Below are 17,787 nucleotides of genomic sequence, written 5' to 3' on the forward strand. Positions count from 1 at the left end.
ATGTCATAATTCATTCATCATATTTGAACCCTCAGTACAGCACTCTATAGTTTCCTGAGAATGGCATTCTCCATCATAAATACAATATAGTTATCATATTCAGGAAATTTAACATGGGTACAATACTGCCACTTACTATACAACCCATATAAAAACTTCCCCGGTTGTCCCAATGACGTCTTTTATAGCAGATTATTTCTTTCATTTTTCCTGAAACCAAATCCAGACAAGTATCACACATTGCATTTAATTTTTATGTCTGTTTATTCTCATTTAATATTCCTCTATTTAGGTACATCTGGTACATTCTCATGATTATGTTAAGTTTAATTATTTTTGGCAAAAATATTATAGGAGTAATATTATGTTCTTTTCAGTGTATCACATCAGGGGCTACACAGTTAGTTAAGGTAGTGCCTATCAGATTTCTCTACTGTAAAGTTACCTTTACTTCTTTGAAACTGATAAGTGATCTGTGGAGTGGCAGTTTTAGACCATGTGACTAATCCTGTTTCCTAACAGTTTTTCACCCAGTGTTTAGAATTCATTGATGGTTCTTTTCTGAATCATGTGTTACTATGATGATTGTAAGTAGTGATTTTTCTAATTTTATCACTTTGACATTGATTAGTTGGCATTCTTCTATAAAGAACTTTGCTTTCCTCCCTTTTTTTTAATGTTAGCATTGGCACATGGGTTTTTATTTTATATACATTGGGTTACATTCCATTCTTGTCTTTCATTTTGATTCTTTGATTTTCCAAGTTTGGCCACTGTCAGTCTCATCCATTATCCTTTGATATGTCTCTATCAATTTTTTGATTACTTCGTTTTTCTTTTTCTGGCACAAGATGCTCGCGGTTCACTTCAGGTTCTCTCTCGGCCCAGAATCAGCTGTTTAGAAACTGAGTGTGGGCATTAAGTATGCTCCTCTAAGAAATATACATGCTACACCAACACATAGACATTTTTTAAATCATGAGTTAAAACTGATGCTTCTAATTTCAATCTAATATCACAAGTCTTCTTGTTTTCTATTCCAGATTTGTACCTCAAAGAATTCTGGTTCCCAGAGTATCAATATATCTACTCATTTGCCTAATCATATATCTGAAACAAAATAGTTCCAGAATTGCTTTGCACATGTTGCTAAAAGCAGTGAATTTACCTACTTCTTTTTACCTACAGTATGTCCCACTGGGGCTATATAGTTCAGAGTATTTTGTTGAAATGTTTCTTGGCTATTTTTTTCTTTAGTGTGATTATTACTAAATTGATATAATTAGGTTCATTTCTTTTCGTATTATTTTATAGAATTCCTTTATTATTTTTTGACAGAATTATATAAGAAGATATATTCAGCAAAATCCCTTTCTTCTCTTTATCCCTCCCACCTTGCTCCTACCCATCCTATGTAAGTAATAAGTATCCTTTGTGAGTGCTTACATCCCCTTCCTCATACCTTACACTACATGACTATTAATAGCATAATGCATATATATTTTTTGTATTTTATTTTATTCTGAAAATACATTCTGAAAATTATTCTGTATCAGTTCATAGAAATCTTTCTCCTTCTACTTTTACTGCTAGATGGTACTTCATTAATTGAATGTACCATGGTTTATTCATCCAGTTTCCTATATGTGGATAGTTAATGATTTTCATTATTTTCCTATTAAAATATAGTATATCAATTACATAGCTATTAGAATTAGCTAAAAAAAATACTGAGGATAGCAGATACTGACTGATTTTAAAATAACTGGAATTCTTATATATTGTAATGAAAATGCAAAATGGTACAAACACTTCGGAAAACAGTTTGGTAGCGTATTGTAAAGTTGAACATACACTTACCATATATGTGACCTAGCAATCTCATTACTACTTGTTTACCCATTATGTTCACACAAAAACCTATACCTAAATGTTTATAGCAACTTTATTCATACATGGTTAGAAAGTAGAAACAACCTGAGTGCTCTTTTCTGGGTGAAGGGATAAATGAACTGTGGTATGTTCAAAACTGGAATATCACTCTGAAATAGAAAAAAATGAACTGTAGATACATGAAAAAACACAGAACCTCACATGCAGTATGCTAAATGAAAGAAGCCAGATTCAAAGGCTACATACCATCTGAGTCTATTTACATGACACTCCCAAAAATGTAAAACTCTCGGGGACATTAAACGGATCAGCCTTTGCCAAGGGCTGGGCGGCAGGGAACAATTTGACTACAAAGGGGCATGAGGGGATTTTTTGAGTTGGTGGAACTTTTAAAATCTAGATTGTGGTGATGATTTCAGGACTATATGGATTTGTCAGAACTCATTGAATTGTTCATTAGAAAGGACACATTTTACTGTACGTCACATACCTTAAAACTTTAAAAACAGTTTCAAAATAAACCCCCAAACCAGAGAATTGTTTCCCATACAGTCAAAGGTATTATGTTCAGGATAGGTTCCTAGAAGCAGGATTGTTGATTCAAGGGGTAAATGCATGTGTAGTTTTGTTAGATAATGTCAAATTCTGCTCAGTAGAGGTTTTTTACATCTCCCGCCCCGCCCCCCCCAACAGCAATGTATGAATTGCCTATTTCTCGACAACTTCTTTAAGAGAATATTTTCTTAAGCTTTTGAATTTTTGCCAGTTGCATAGATGAGAAATGATATCTCTGTATAATTTTAATTTGCATTCCTATTACTGTGGGTGAAATTTAGTATCTTATAAGTGTGAGGGCTATTTGTATTATTTTTTTTTCCCAGTAAACCTGCTCATTTTTCTAATGATTTTGTTTTTTTGTCCCCTTCAATTTTCATGAGTTCTTTATATATTATGGATATTAGTTCTTTACCTATAATATTATATAGTTTTATTAATAACATTATTTTCTACCATTTTAATTACTTTAATTTTTTCTTCTCAGAGAACTTTTATACTTAATACCATATTTAGTTTTAAATTCCCTTTTATGCCTAACAGTTTAGAGTTTCTTAGCATACAGCGGGCTGTTGTTAAATAAAGACCAGTTGAATTTTTATTTCCCCAGTGTTCATCTTCAAGCAGAGAATTCTTGAGAGAGTCTCTTTTGATTTAGGCCACAAGGTTTTCTGCAGTTTCTCAGTAAAGAGTAGCAGTGATTTTTCCTTATTTTCTTCTGCTTAATGTAAACACTTGAGTACATGAAGTTGTAATCTGTTTAGGGATTTCTCAGGAAGAATCCTAATAATTTGTAAGAAGCTCAATAGCAAAATCCTATACTTTTTAGGGTAGGGCTCTGGTCAAGGTATTCTTTATACTTTGTTCAAAGGCTTAGAAATGTTCAAAGGCTTAGAAAATTCTTTATACTTTTGCTAAATTTAGTTACTTAGAATCCTAGGCCTTTTAGTGTTTTGGTGTGTTGGTGTGTTGGTGGTGTTCAGTCCAGCTGTCTGAAAGTCTATTTCGAAATGAATTCTACTCTTCTTTTCTCTGAAACTTTGGAAGCAAAGTAGGACAGAAAAGTACACTTGCGAAAAATGTTTGCCAGGTATTTCCTGGCTTCCAGACATAATATGGGCAGTTGAAATTAATTCTCTGAATACAAAGGCAATGCCCCATTAGCTAATCATTTGTTGTTTTCTCCCATCAGAAAGATGCCGGTACATTTTAATGACCTGAGATCCAGCTAATGCTCAGAAATGGGCACCAGGTCTCTGCATTCATTTACTAATAACGAGAGACCATTTTCTGTAAAGTGGTAATCAAAAGTATTTTCAAGGAGAATGACTCAAATGATTAGTGAGAAACATATCTAAATTCTTTGCAAACTTTTGTCATACTCTTTTTGGATGATCCACCTACTTTAAAAGATTTCATAAGAGAAAAATAAATGGTCTGTGTGTGTGTGTGTGTGTGTGTGTGTGTGTCTGTCTGTCTGTCTGTCTGTCTCCTGGGACAGCTGTGCGAACAACAGGGCTAGAGCACACTAATGCATTTCTGTTTTCATGTACTTTTATTAGCAGCATAGGTAAATTTCTCAGTACATTTGCTACTCTTATTGAGTGGAGGATGGCAAGCAATTTTTTCTTGCACTCTATTCTTCTTTCTTAATGATATACTTACCCAGTAATAAAGCCGGTAGATTTATTAGGCTGTTACCTGCAGATACTTCTTTTCCCTGTCTCCCTTCACTAGTGAGTCTTTTAAGATAGTAGAAATAGCTACTAACTCCTTTTTTGGGGGGGAGGGGGTGTTATAAAAATATTAAATGAATATATCTGTTAACACTTGAATAGGGTTATTTTAAAGTCAAAGTCTCTTTATTCTTCAATAAGTTAAACCATTTTCTTTATTCTTTTTTGTTTATAGAATATTATTTTTAGTAGAGATCAGTTCTTAATCTTTATTAGCATTTTGTCATGTTATAATTAAAATTAAGTACATATTTTTTTATTTTTGAATTACAGTTGATGTCCAATATCATATATTAATTTTGGGTGCATAGCGTAGTGGTTATATAACTTACGAAGTGATCCCCCTGATAAGTCTAGTATGCACCTGGCACCATACATAGTTATTACAATATTATTGACTATAGTTCCTATGCTGTACTTTACATCCCTGTCATTTTCCATGTTCTTTATAAGAGGAACTTAACCATTAACCTTTCCATTTCTAGAGACTTCCTTTGACCTGAACTAAGATATATTAGAGAAGAAGAAAAACATCATAAAAGTCAGATCCTGGTATTTTGCAAGAATTTTCATAATCAGAAATGTTCTTATTTCTCTTCTTTCTGACTATCTAATATTCTCATTTCTGCTTTGAATTTTTACATCTCTCCCAATATATATGGTCTGCAGAGGCTTATAAGACTGTTTTTTCAGAATACCTTTCATTAATCCTATTTATAAATTTACTTTTACTTTATAGCTTTCTCTGTCTCCAGACTCTTCTTGGTCATCTCTTCAGTGGCATTATCCAATAGCTAGTGCCATTTAACAACAAATACTCTCCAGACAATATATAAGAAGTATTGCTTTGATGGAAGCTGTTAATGTTTATCATACAAATAATAACAGTCATATGGAAAGAGACAGTTAGCCATATACATTGGAATCTAGTGATACATGATCTTTAATGGGTGTGATTGTGTAATTGCAGAATGTAGTAGTTGCCTTCATAATTTCTACCTCTATATTCTTTTACTAGAATATTATTTATCTGTTGTTTTAATCTTATATAATATCATAACATGCCCTGAGGCATAGATTTCTTAGTTACGTAATCTAAAAATCTTACCTACTATTTGCTCCTCTTTGAAAATAAAATGGTGTGTGTGGATGCAGGGATTAATGCTCTCCATTCAGAAACTGTATAGGAAATTAGGCAGCTGCTGTCCTTGGTGATGAAATTATTTTATGTGCATTCATAAGGAAAACAACTAGTTAAAAAAGCAGAATAATCCTGAGTATACTGTTTGTGGCTACTGTTGGTATCTTCGTAGATCTATTTGAACTAGGAAAGTGCAGACTCCAGTATCTTAATGTCTTGAGTTCCTGACTGCCAGGCAGAGGAAATGTTTAACTATTTTAATCATGTTTCTGTATCTCAGAAAGAAAGCCCTTATGAGAGGAAATGACAACGTCCTACTACAAAGTTATCTCTTATCAGTTATAGTCTCAGTCGATAATGATTTGTCAAACTTGGACATGTGTAAAATGCAAGGGCCGTGTTATTTACTTTGGAAAGGAAAAATTAGATGAAGCTGATAACAGCGGAGTCATGGCTTTTGTTAGGAGACAGAAACCATTAGAGACAGTCATTGTTAACTTAGGAAAGTGTCCTTGGACCCCTCCCTCTGCCCCCACTGAAACTTAAACCTGCTTGAATCGTTCTCGCAACTTGAGGGGAGGGAGGGGCAAAAAGGGGAAGAAAAATGAAGACAATTTTGACAGAGATTTAGCATTTTGAACAGGGAGCAAAAGGTGGACCTTAAAACAGACCTATTTATGTGAGTCGGATAAAACTGCCTTTTGTTCTCTTCCCCACCCCCATTTATTTAGATTTTTGAAAGTTCATTTCTTATCCTTCCAAACGGGTAGCATTCCTTCACGTACAGTGTAGGTTGCTCTCCTCTTTTTGCCTTTCCCTAGATGTGATTCTTTTTCATTAGTGGAAGTAGAGAAAACACATCTAGCTCAGAGCAACATGAGTCAGTGCGTGCTTTACATACCTTTCTCCTCACAGCACTCTTCTTGGTTCCTCACAGTGTTCCCACTGTTCCTCACAGAAGGGAGCATGGAGGAAAAATGATTTCTAAATAGTAGGCTATTTTGGAGGTGGAGGTAAAGTGTGTGAACCGAAGCCCTATTTTGCTCCATCTTGTCTAGATTTCTGTGCACGGCTTTCAAAGCAGGCAGTCATGTGCATAGAAGGGCTTAACTGGATTATGGTTTCAGAGGCTAAGAAACAGCAAAACCAATACTTCCAGGTCAGGGTACTTTAAACAGTTTGAAGCTGAGTGTGATGATGTCAAGTCAGTCTCACAGAGAATAAGTTTAGCTATTAATATTTGGTGGAGGTAATGGGAAAGGTCTTTGTCTCCTGTCTAAACATACATGCTTTTTAGTTGGCCCAGATAAACCAATCTTAGTAGCCATTTAAAAGGACCCCTTTTGCTTATTCATCACAAATTTTTAGAGAAATTGTCTCCTAATGTGGATGTTCATTCTATAAGGATGTGAAAAGGCCAAGGCTCTGTCTGAGGAATGGCTAGAAGCAGTTTCCTTTTGAATTAAACTATGGCTCTGACTCAAAGCCAAGCAAAATAAATAAACTCCTCAAAGAAGAACATATAAACAAAGTTGTGATTGAATTTGTTATTCAAAATTAGGTAAAGAGAATTTCCTTAAACTTTTTATAAATATATATTTATAATAAATAACTTTACAATCGTTAATCCTAAATGAAATAAAAAAGTTTTATTTCCTGTACAAACTAAAGTTTTTTTATGTGTTTCTTCCTTGTCTTTTTTAATATGCATGTTTAATTTTTATGTAGTTTAAATACTATTATGAATATAATTTTATGAAATTTTTCTATTTTTCTTCTTTTGAGGTTGTCTTTTCCTTAGCTATAGTTTTCACTGGTAGCCTCTGGTTTTCTGGAAAGATAAAATAAATTTCCATTTGCAATCAAAAAAGAGATACTAAAAATGCATTAATGTTGTCAATTCAAATAAGAGTGCCTAAAATGGTCACTTGTTGCCTCTTTTTGTGTTATTAAGATGAAAATGACTGTACTCTTAACATTACAACTTTTATGTGCTTTTTAATCTTGCTTTTTTTTTTTAAACTACATGTACCCATCTGTCCATAAACTGTTTTCTCAGTAATTTTGCAATGCCCACTAACTTTTCTAGACACTTTTTTTTTTTCAAAGTAAAACTATGCTTAGGCCGTAATGTAGGATCTTGAGTACCTTACTGTCAGTCTTTGCATTTACATAATAGCTTGTTTTGAGTACTTAGAAATATATAGCGTTATGAGGTTTGTAAACATAAAGATTTAATCTCTGCCTTTATGGATGTAAAGCAAATGAACAAAACTGTTGATAAATTTGAACCAGTAAATACAGAGATGTGATGGTTTTGGAGGGAAAAACTATACACAAACTTCTGCTTTTGTCAGTCCTTAACATCTACCTCTCTGAATTTTCATGAATTTCTATTTCACAAGGGTAATTATTTTATATACACTGGCGGCAACATACAATAAAATACTTAGTAACTAAAAAAGAAATTGTAGAATGAGTAGATTTCATTAGGGAAGGCATCTTGGCAACGAAGCTATGTCCCAAAAGAAGAAATGAGACTTACCTTATGAAATAAGAGAAACTGACCTTGTAATCATGAATCAGCTCAACCCAACTTAGATGTGCCTGCTGCTTATATTCTGATAGATCATAAAATTACTAGTATTAGAGTAAAAAACTTTAGCTAGGCTTTTTTTTCCTTTATGTAATTTTTTTTTTTTTTTTTTTTTTTTTGCTTTATTTTGTTTTGTTCAATATTCACTTTCAGTGTCTCCTTTTATTCTTATTAAATTCCTGTAGGTCAACTGATAGTTGCCTTTTTTAGTTGAGGAAATTGAGGCCAAAGTAAATTGTGACTTATTCATTGTCAGGACACATAACAAATCAGTTTTAGAACTGTGACTGTACTCCAGTTCTTACCTGATGTCTTTTGTTTTACTTTCTCTTGCGATGTCTAGGTTTAATCGATACACATTGTTCATATTCTAATTTGCTGGTATTACCTCTAGGTTTAACTTTTCCATGCCTTATCTTATTTTTTTTTATATGATTTCCAATCCTTTTAGCATATTTTTGTATTTTGACTGCATTCTGACTTAAATATGCACTAATTCCTATGTCCTTCAGAAGTTGGCTGGCGGGCCGTTTAATTCATCTTCTGTGGCAAGTTTTGTTTTGGCCACTGAAACATAGTTTTTTTCTTGTAGACTGCCATGTGTCTAAGAAGGCAAAATCAAGTTTTCGAAGTCACATTCTCACCTTCCTCTTTTCCCTTTGTAGGCCAATGGCCCAAAGCGTATGTCTAAAAGCAGATGCAGGAACAGTGCCACTTGTTACTCCTCTCTGCTGTCCATCCTTTTGTGTCTCAGCCATAGTGATATCTTCAGTTTATTAGCCCCATGACTAAAATACCAAAACCAGTCTTCTGGAAATGTGGTTTGTTTGTTAGTTTGGTTTGTGTTTCTCTCTTAGAAGCTAGCAACAACTGAATGCAGTTGTTGTTAATAGCTTTATTTGAATATTTTGTGACCATCTTGATTGTCTTGCAGGTACCTGGAGCCCAAGATTTGGTGGATTTTTCTCCTGTTTATCGCTGTCTACACATATATTCTGTCCTGGTGAGTCTTTATCTGGCTCTGCCTAATAAATCCGTATATTGAATTCAAACTCTGCTTTCCCATTTTTGATGGTTTTTCTCTTTGTCATTAAGAGTAAGAACAGAAAAACTATTATTTAAGAAGTATTAAAAAAAATAATCCTTTCTTCTTCAATCTTTTTTGTTTGCCATGTAATATGCTATAATTAGTAACATTAAATTCTGTGAGTCATCAACACATTATTAGATTATGCTTAAAAATATTCACACACACATTCAGATTGCAGTTCTTAATTTGATATAGTTATTTCAATAACAATAGCCTATCTTTACATATTAAAATAATATATGTAAAATCTTTTTTTTATTCCTGATGACAGTTGTTCTTTTTGTCAAACAAAACATATAGAAAGGGGAACCTCTCTGGGGGGATCATTCTGTCGGTGTTAGTAATATTCTAAGAAATGGCCCTATCTCCATCTTAGTAGTGCACATACATGCAGACACACAGAGACACCCAACATCAATCAAAAAATTAAACTATGAGGCTAAAGTTTCATCAAAGACAAATTAATGAGAGAAGTCCATTATTGATATTTTCAATATAGCAAAATTCAGCGAAGCTTCTATGAGGTTCTTTTTTAATATGTTTGAGTATATCTTTTTGCCCAGCCTGTTATCCATTTTCTTTCTTCATATATTTAACATGGTGTCATTTAGTCATAACTCCAGACAGTTCAGGACTGGTGTGTGGACTTTGCGGCCTGCAGTATTTTGTGCTCATCTCCATTACAGAAAAGACCCGGTAGCTTTATTTCCTCTGTTCTCCTTTCTCCTTCCAGTTCTCCTTGCTCTCTAATTAATTCCCTCTTGCCTCTTCCTTTTTTTTCCCTCTCCACTCCTTTTCTTCATCTATCATTCCTTGTTATATAAAGATGAAGCAGGATATAGATTGAGTTGTATCAAGGCATCTAATCTCATGTATAGAGAATTAAATAAATCATATATATCTTAGTTTGTGACACACTATTATTATTACAAGGCACCTTTTTGTATTTTGTCATTTTTTTTGTCCGTTTGTCTCCTATTCACAAGCCCACTTATTTTTCATCCTCAGCTAACTCTAATATGTTTAATATATGATCACGGTTGTATTTGTGTCCTTGAAAAGTATACAGTGATTTTGTTCATATAGGTGATTTTAATTTACTCAAATGGTGTTATCTTTTGGATCTAGTTCTATTTCTTATATTTTTTTATTCAGCACTATTTCTAATATCTCTCTTTGTTATCATCTGTATATCTAGCTCATTGCTTCTCACTTTTGCATGATAGTTAAATGATGGTTTGTATTTGCTGTGTTTTAATTATCTATTATGTTAGTGATCAGCACTTAAATTGCATCTAATATTCTTCTGTAACCAGTAGTACCCTCTTATGTACTTTGTGTAAGTTTCTATGGTTTCTATACTTAAGGGTAGAATTTTTGGATCATTTATATATGTATATATATATAATACTTAATTTCACTACTTTTTAATTTTTGCTAAACTGGTGAATATTGAATGATTGATCTTTGTTGTAATTCGCATTTCTCTGATTACTGATAACATTGTGCTTTTCTTTAAAGACTTAACTAATCATTTAAGATTTGTATTGTCTAAACTGCCTATCATTAACCTTTGTTCGATTTTGTATTGGATTTCTTGTTTTTGTATTTTCTTTTTGCTGGAAAGAGAAATTTCAGAAATCTCTTATATATTGTAGATATTGACATTTTAGGTTGTTGCAAATGTTTTTTTTTCCCCCGGTTTGCTACTAGACTCTAAACTATGTTCATATTATTTTTCATGAAACAGAAATCCTTGACTTTGACGTAATCAAGTCCATCAATTTTTTTAATGCAGTTTGTATTTTTGCATCTTGTTAAAAACAAACAAACAAACAAACAAACCTTTTCTGTTCAAGGTCATAGAGCATTCCCCTTACGTTACCTTTAACATTTTATCATTCACATTTTGATTTTGATCTACCTTTGGTTCATCATTGTATATAGTATGAGGTAGAGATCCAAATTCAGTTTTACCAATCCCAGCTACTACATAAGTTGTCTATCACTGGTGACTCCTGGTAGTACCCCTGGCATACACTAAATATCCATAATTACATGAATCTATTTTGCAGATCTATAGTTTATTGTACATGATTTTGAAATATATCTGTATAAATGGTAAAAGAAGTCCTTTCTCATTTCTCCTCTTTTAAGTTGCTTTCACTATTTATAGACTTTTTTTCAATATATATTTTAGAATCAGTTTGAGTTCATAAAAAAAATAATTCTAGAATTTTGGTTTGAATTGATTGAATTAATAAGTAAATTTTGGGAAGAACTGACAGTTTTTTTTAAATGTTTGACATATTTTATTTATTTATTTAATGTTTTATTTTTTTAAATTAATTATTTTATGGTGACATTGGTTAACGAAATTCAATAAGTTTCAGCTGTACATTTTAAAAGTAAGGCATATATATATATATATATCTACACACAGTGTAGAGAGATAGATAGATAGATATATATATATCTATCTATCTATCTATCTATCTCTCTACACTGTGTGTTCACCTCCCATAGTTAGATTTCTTTCTGTCACCACATATTTGACCCCCTTTACCCCGTCTACCTCCTCCCTCCCTCCTCCCCTCCAGTAACCACTAGTCTTTAGTCCATATCTATGAGTCTCTGTTTGTTTGTCCTGTTCATTTGTTGCTTTTAGGTTTATATCCCACATATAAGTGATATCTTGTGGTTTTGAACTTTTTCTGTCTGAGTTATTTCGCTTAGCATGATTATCTCGAGTTCCATCTATGTTGTTGCAAATAGCAATTTTTCATCTCTTCTCATGGATGAGTAATATTCCAGTATATATATATGTACCACAGCTTCTTTATTCAGTCATCTACCATAGGACACTTCGGTTGCTTCCATGTCATGGCCACCATGAATAATGCTAATATGAACATCGGTGTACAAATATCTGACAGTTTTATAATGCTATGTTACCTCATTCATGAAAGAATAATGTCTACTTTTCAGTTATTTAATTGAGCTTTTTTTTTTTTTAATTCCCCCCTTCACATCCACCCCTGACCTATGGATGTTGCCATCTCCCCTTAAGAACTGGATCTCTGAAGGCGGGGCGTCTCCTCCCACATGCTCATGGTGTGCACCGGGGGCCTGGTGCACCCGGGGTATGGTCCATGGCTCCACTGGGGCTTGAAATCAGGACCTTCTGCGTGTAAAGCAAACGTGCTAACCACTACTCTATGAAACCACCCCTAGTTGAGCTTTTTTTCTATGCTTACAGTCTTGAGCATTCTTTGTTAGTTTAATAGCAAAATACTTATAGTTTTTGTTGCTATTTTCTAATTAGTTATTAATAGAAACTAGTTATTTCTAATTAGTTATTGCCGATATTGAGGAACACTATTGATTTTTGTAAGATAACTTTACATCTGGCTACCTTGCTCAATTCTTTTATTATAGTTTGTTTTTTGGTTTATGATATGTTTTCTGTGTAATTGGTCATAATGTCTGCAGATATTAACTTTTGTTTCTTTTTTTTTTTAATCCATATATCTCATTGTTCTTTTTATTGTCTTATTGTATTCACCAGGATCATCACTTTGTTGTTTAGTAAGGTGATAATAGATATTCTTGTCTGATTTCTAATCTCAGAACATATCTCTACTTTGTCCTTTAACTGATGTTAGCAGTAGGTTTTTGGTATGTATTCATCTAGTTATTCCTAGACTCCTGATATTTTTAAATAAAAACATAAATAAATTTGAGTTTTATTGAATTTGTTTTCTAAATGTATTGCTATAATTCTGTGGTTTTTATCCATCGTTCATGAATGTGGTGAATTTCATTGATAGATTTCTATGGTATTAAACCATCCTTGCAATTTTAAGTTAAATCCAACTTGATGAGGACATAGTACTGCTTTTTTTTTTTTGAACATCCTGTGGAATTTAAATCAATCAATCTTTCTTTCTTTTCCTTCCTTCCTTCCTTCCTTTTCTCTTTCTTTCTTTCTTTCTCTCTCTCTCTTTCTTTTTCTTTCTTTCTTTCTCTGTCTCTCTGTCTCTCTGTCTCTCCCTCTCTCTCTCTCTCTCTCTCTCTCTCCCTTCCTCCCTCCCTCCCTTCCTCTCTCTCTCCCTCCCTCCCTCCCTTCCTTTCTTTTTACTTATTTATTGCTCTAAGAGATAGTGTACAAACAGTGCCTACCTCAGTCTCTGGCACATAATTAGTACTTAATAAATGGCAGTTAATGTAGTAAAAGTTATGTATCTCTGATGCTGATTAGATACATTATTAGCATTTTAAAAAATATATGACATTATGTATAAACATGTCGAACGAGGTTCTAGTCTCTGCCATCAACATGCAAAGTTTATCAATTCTTTAAAATTTACACATTCTTAAATATACAAAGACTATATAGTCTTCAGCTGTGAAGACTAAACAGGAGGACCTTAAATTTTCCATTTAAAAATGAATGCTGCATACTGGTGTTCTGTGATGTTAAAACATTTGGTATTCATAATTTTTAAATAAAATTTGATAAGGCATTGTTTATATGGTAGAAACCGCCCTCCTCCCTATTTATAATAATTTCTAGGTTTTGAAAAGATGTAACTAGTGGTAAGAACTCAACTCTATTTTTTTTCTAGAATGCATGGTTATTTTTTAGACATTGCTTATTTAAAGACCTACAAGGGCTTTAAATAATAACTCAGATATCTCTTTTGCTAAAGGAAGGTCCAGAGTGTGCCTAACTTCTAGGGATGACTCTTTTTAAAGCTTTTTGGGTACTGTAATTTGTCACTTCTCTGTATTTGTTTCATCATTCTCAAATCACTAATTTGTATTATATGGTGAAGGGTAAGTCCACATAATATTAGTGACAACGATATTTGAAAATGGACTACTTAATATAAAGATTTGTAACATAATTATTTTTTTATTTCCTGATGTAGTTAATATTAACATTAGACTTTACGAAAAGATTTAAGAGAAGAGAAATGAGGACCGAGGAGAAAATAAACCTTATTTCTCTCATTCGTTTCCATTCCAATACTTGTCTCTACTTCTTTCCTTTTCATTCTCTCATCAACCTAGTGTATTTATTTTCTGTTCACATCACTGCCTTGAATCTGTATCTTACTGGACCTTTCAGCTGCTTTTGGCTTTGTTGATAATTTACTCCTTAAAACTCTTAATCCCTTTGTCTTCCTTTCCTATATGTCTCCTTCTTCTCTACTAGCCTTTCTGAGAGATGCTACCTGTTTTGGGCTTTGTGGGCCCTACTTCTTTGTGTACTTCAGTTTCCACTTCTTTCTTTCTCTCCTGCCTTTCTTGAATAATATTATTTACTTTCACGGTTTGAAGTGCTAATGACTTCCAAACCTTACCTTTTGGATATTCCACAGACAGCACAAATTCTCTATGTTTCAAAATGAACTTTTTATCTCCCCCTACCTCCCTAAACTCTACTTTGTTTGAATTTACAGTGAGTTGAGGTAATAACATCTATCTTGTTATCAGGCAGAAACCTAAACTCTTCCTTTTTTCTCAATATCATCTTCAGATTTCCAAATCTTGCATGTGTTACTATTATCTCAAAACGTTGTACTTTGTCTCATTTTAAAATGATTGCCGGGGTAAAGGGGGTCAATTATAGGGGGTTAGGGAGGGGGTGAAGTGGATAAAGGGGATCAAATATATGGTAGCTGAAGGAAAGTGGACTTTGGGTGGTAAACACGTAATAGAATATACAGATGTCAAATTGTAATGTACACCTAAAAATTATATAATTGTATTTACCAGTTACCTCAATAAACTTAATTTTTTTAAAAAAATAAAATGATTGCCCTAGTTCAGATTCTTATTGGGATTATTGAAAGTGGTCTCCTAACTGTTTTTCCTACCTTATATCATAAGCTGCTAACTCACTTCTCACTATTGAAATAATAATCTATCATACCAATCTGATGTATGTTTTATCTACTTAAAATTCTCTTATTGGCCATATGTGGAGTAAAATGTAGAAGTATAGAAGAAAATTTAGCATATAGTGGTATAGGAGGTTTTCCATGTCCTGTCTGCTATATTTCCTGCAGCTTACCACCTTGCTTTAATGTTACTGAAATGCTTCTAGTTCTTTGAATGCACTATGCTATTTCATGCTTCTCATCCTTTCCTCATGCTAGTTCTTCTGCCTGAATTCCTATTCCTATTTCTTTTTATTTTACTGATTCATATTTATTTCATACTTGTGTCCTCCAGCAAATTTTCCTGATGTTTCAGATTGGACCCCCGTGCCCTTTGTATTATTATAGGACCCACTCCATGTGTCTATTAGTGCTTACTATATTATATCATAGTATTCTAAATATGTATTCTTTTTCTTCAGTAGACTATAAGCTCTTTTAGGGCAAGTACCATGTTTTATTCATCTTTTTTTAGCCCTTGAACTTAGCACTTAGTATTAGTAGTATATAATACTCAATAAATGTTTGTTTTTGATTTTTAATGATAACTACCCTTCTCTGACCTGCAAATGAATCCAGTATTCTAGTCTCAGGCAGTGTTATACAATATCAGGGCTAGGACTCATACGAGGGAAAACAGTTTTATTGGTGTCCACCGGAAGGATCATAACAGAAGTAACAAAAAGTTCTAATATTTTGTCATTTACAATAGTGTTTATCTGAACTTTTGGCCTGGAGGATAACAAGGCACACTTTGAATAAACATGGCAATATTTATTATTTTTAGTGAAACCGACCTTCCATTCACCCCCCTTTTATGGCTGTGCTGCTTATAAATTCCCAAAGGATTATTTGAAAAATCCTACTTATATCTGCCAGCCTTATCAGTAGGGCAGGAGTTCACGTATTGTAACAGGAGGTCAGATTTCGGTCATGGTCTTATAGATGGGGCCAAGCACCTGTAAATTCTTCCTTTGGTGACTAAAGTGAAGTACAATATCAAACAGGCAGTGAGACTTTTCTAGGAAGTGCTGAACTTTGGCAGGAAGGGCAAACTTTGGCAGGAGGAGGCGAGGGAAGAAAGTGAACAAGGGTCAGATAGTGGTTAATTGCGACTTGGTCCTTGATATAGTAATGCAATGGAATTGTGTAGGGCAAAGGTAGGTGCATTTGATAGAATTGTTTTAAATAACTTATACTGTTTAAATCTTCATATACAGTTTAGAGATGGGCAGGTCAGGGGCAGGATATAAAACATTTTATAGTCATTAAAGATAATTTTTTTAAGAGGGGGGAATAACATGCTAAATATTTTTCTGGAAGAGAAATGAATAATAATAATCTGAGCTTCTTGTACATAGTGCCATAGTAGTTAAAAAGATGGGTGGGCTATCTGTCTAATGAAGTAGAAACCAGTCTGTCTGGCAGATTTTTTGAAAACTCTGTCAACACAGTAATGTCTGCCATGTGTATGGGCTCCAAGCCTTGAACCCAGCTCAGTTTGGACAAAGATGTGTATATACTTTTTAGCTCCTCTATACCCTGCAGCATTTTTCTTACTCTTCTCGAAATTTGCCATTCACTAACCCTTCTATTACTGAAAGAATGTATATGTGTCCCATAACAAGGAGTTGGGTGTCATTAAGAGACCAGGGGAACAAACCTATAAATACAACTGTACCTCTAGTTTGTGGGTCTCATTTATGATCTTGTAGTATCTACATCATCTGCTTATTAACAATTTAAAAAATTCTAGATTAAAAATGTTGATTAATATATACCTTTGATCTGTTTATTTTTCTGTATTTGTGTTATACTATAATAACAAATTTACTTTAAAGATGTCTGACATCTTGGGTGCAGAGATTGCAATTGTAGCAATGTATAAATTTTTTTAGTAAGCAGCAACACCTCAATGTTACATGAATTATAAGGACCTCAGTTGTATATAATTCTCCTTTAATCACTAAAGGAGACTGACTATAAACCAGGCAAAGATATAAGGGAATGAAGAATGTCATTGTGCAGTGAATTCCTTATTGCAAAGGTTCTAGCAAGTACAGTATTCTTTTAAACTTCCATGGGCAAGGGGCCTCTGAAAACTGTGAACCTTTCTCAGACAAAATGCACATATGTACATGCATGTAATATTTTGCTTAGAATTTTAGAGGCTTCCCCAACTCCTGAATCTTATCCATAGACCTAGAAAGAATCCTTTATCTAAAGTGAACTGTAAGGCTGACTTAGATTTTAAGTATCTACTGATTATAGACCTATGCTTAGAATAGCTTACCCCAATTCCATTTGTGTATCCCTTTTATAAGTCTTCTTATAGACAAGGTGGACCCCCTTCCACCTTGTCTTTTTCTTATATTTGGAAGCCTTGCCAAAATCTATATTTAAAAGCATGTTTCAAAGTGACCTTATTTCTGTGTCACAAATCTTATTCCCTAATCAGCCATTATGCATGGTAAGCAGTTAACCTGTTTTTCTGTTAAGAGTAAGTTAGCCTCAACATCTAAACTAATAGTTTTTTCCCCAAATTATTCTACTTAGAAGGATTTATAGCAGAGATTTAGAAATAATTATGAGAACTGTAGTTAATAATTAATCTCCCTGAACATAAGTAATTGTGTTAAATTTCAGAATATTTTGCCTCTTACTTTTAATAATATCTCTTTTGAAGTACTTGGCTATAATTAGGAGAGGTGAATCAGCAGCAAATCTAGAATTTACCCACAATCTCTTTATAATCCTTCATGGTCATTGCTGGAGCCGGGGATGCGGTGAGGTGGCGTGGGTAGGAAACTTCCTGGAACATGTTTCTC

The 17,787-nt window shown here is 33.4% G+C and overlaps 1 protein-coding gene across 1 annotated transcript in view; it reads left to right on the forward strand.

Annotated features, from left to right (window-relative positions):
- EXOC6B (exocyst complex component 6B) overlaps positions 1–17,787 on the forward strand; it is a 543,568-nt gene that overhangs the window by 221,280 nt on the left and 304,501 nt on the right. The window contains exon 8 of the mRNA XM_011365544.2: positions 8,856–8,924. Coding sequence (XP_011363846.1) covers positions 8,856–8,924 — 69 coding nt within the window. The remainder of the gene's footprint in view (positions 1–8,855; positions 8,925–17,787) is intronic.

Source organism: Pteropus vampyrus, unplaced genomic scaffold, assembly GCF_000151845.1.
Source record: "Pteropus vampyrus isolate Shadow unplaced genomic scaffold, Pvam_2.0 Scaffold113, whole genome shotgun sequence".
NCBI lineage: Eukaryota > Metazoa > Chordata > Mammalia > Chiroptera > Pteropodidae > Pteropus > Pteropus vampyrus.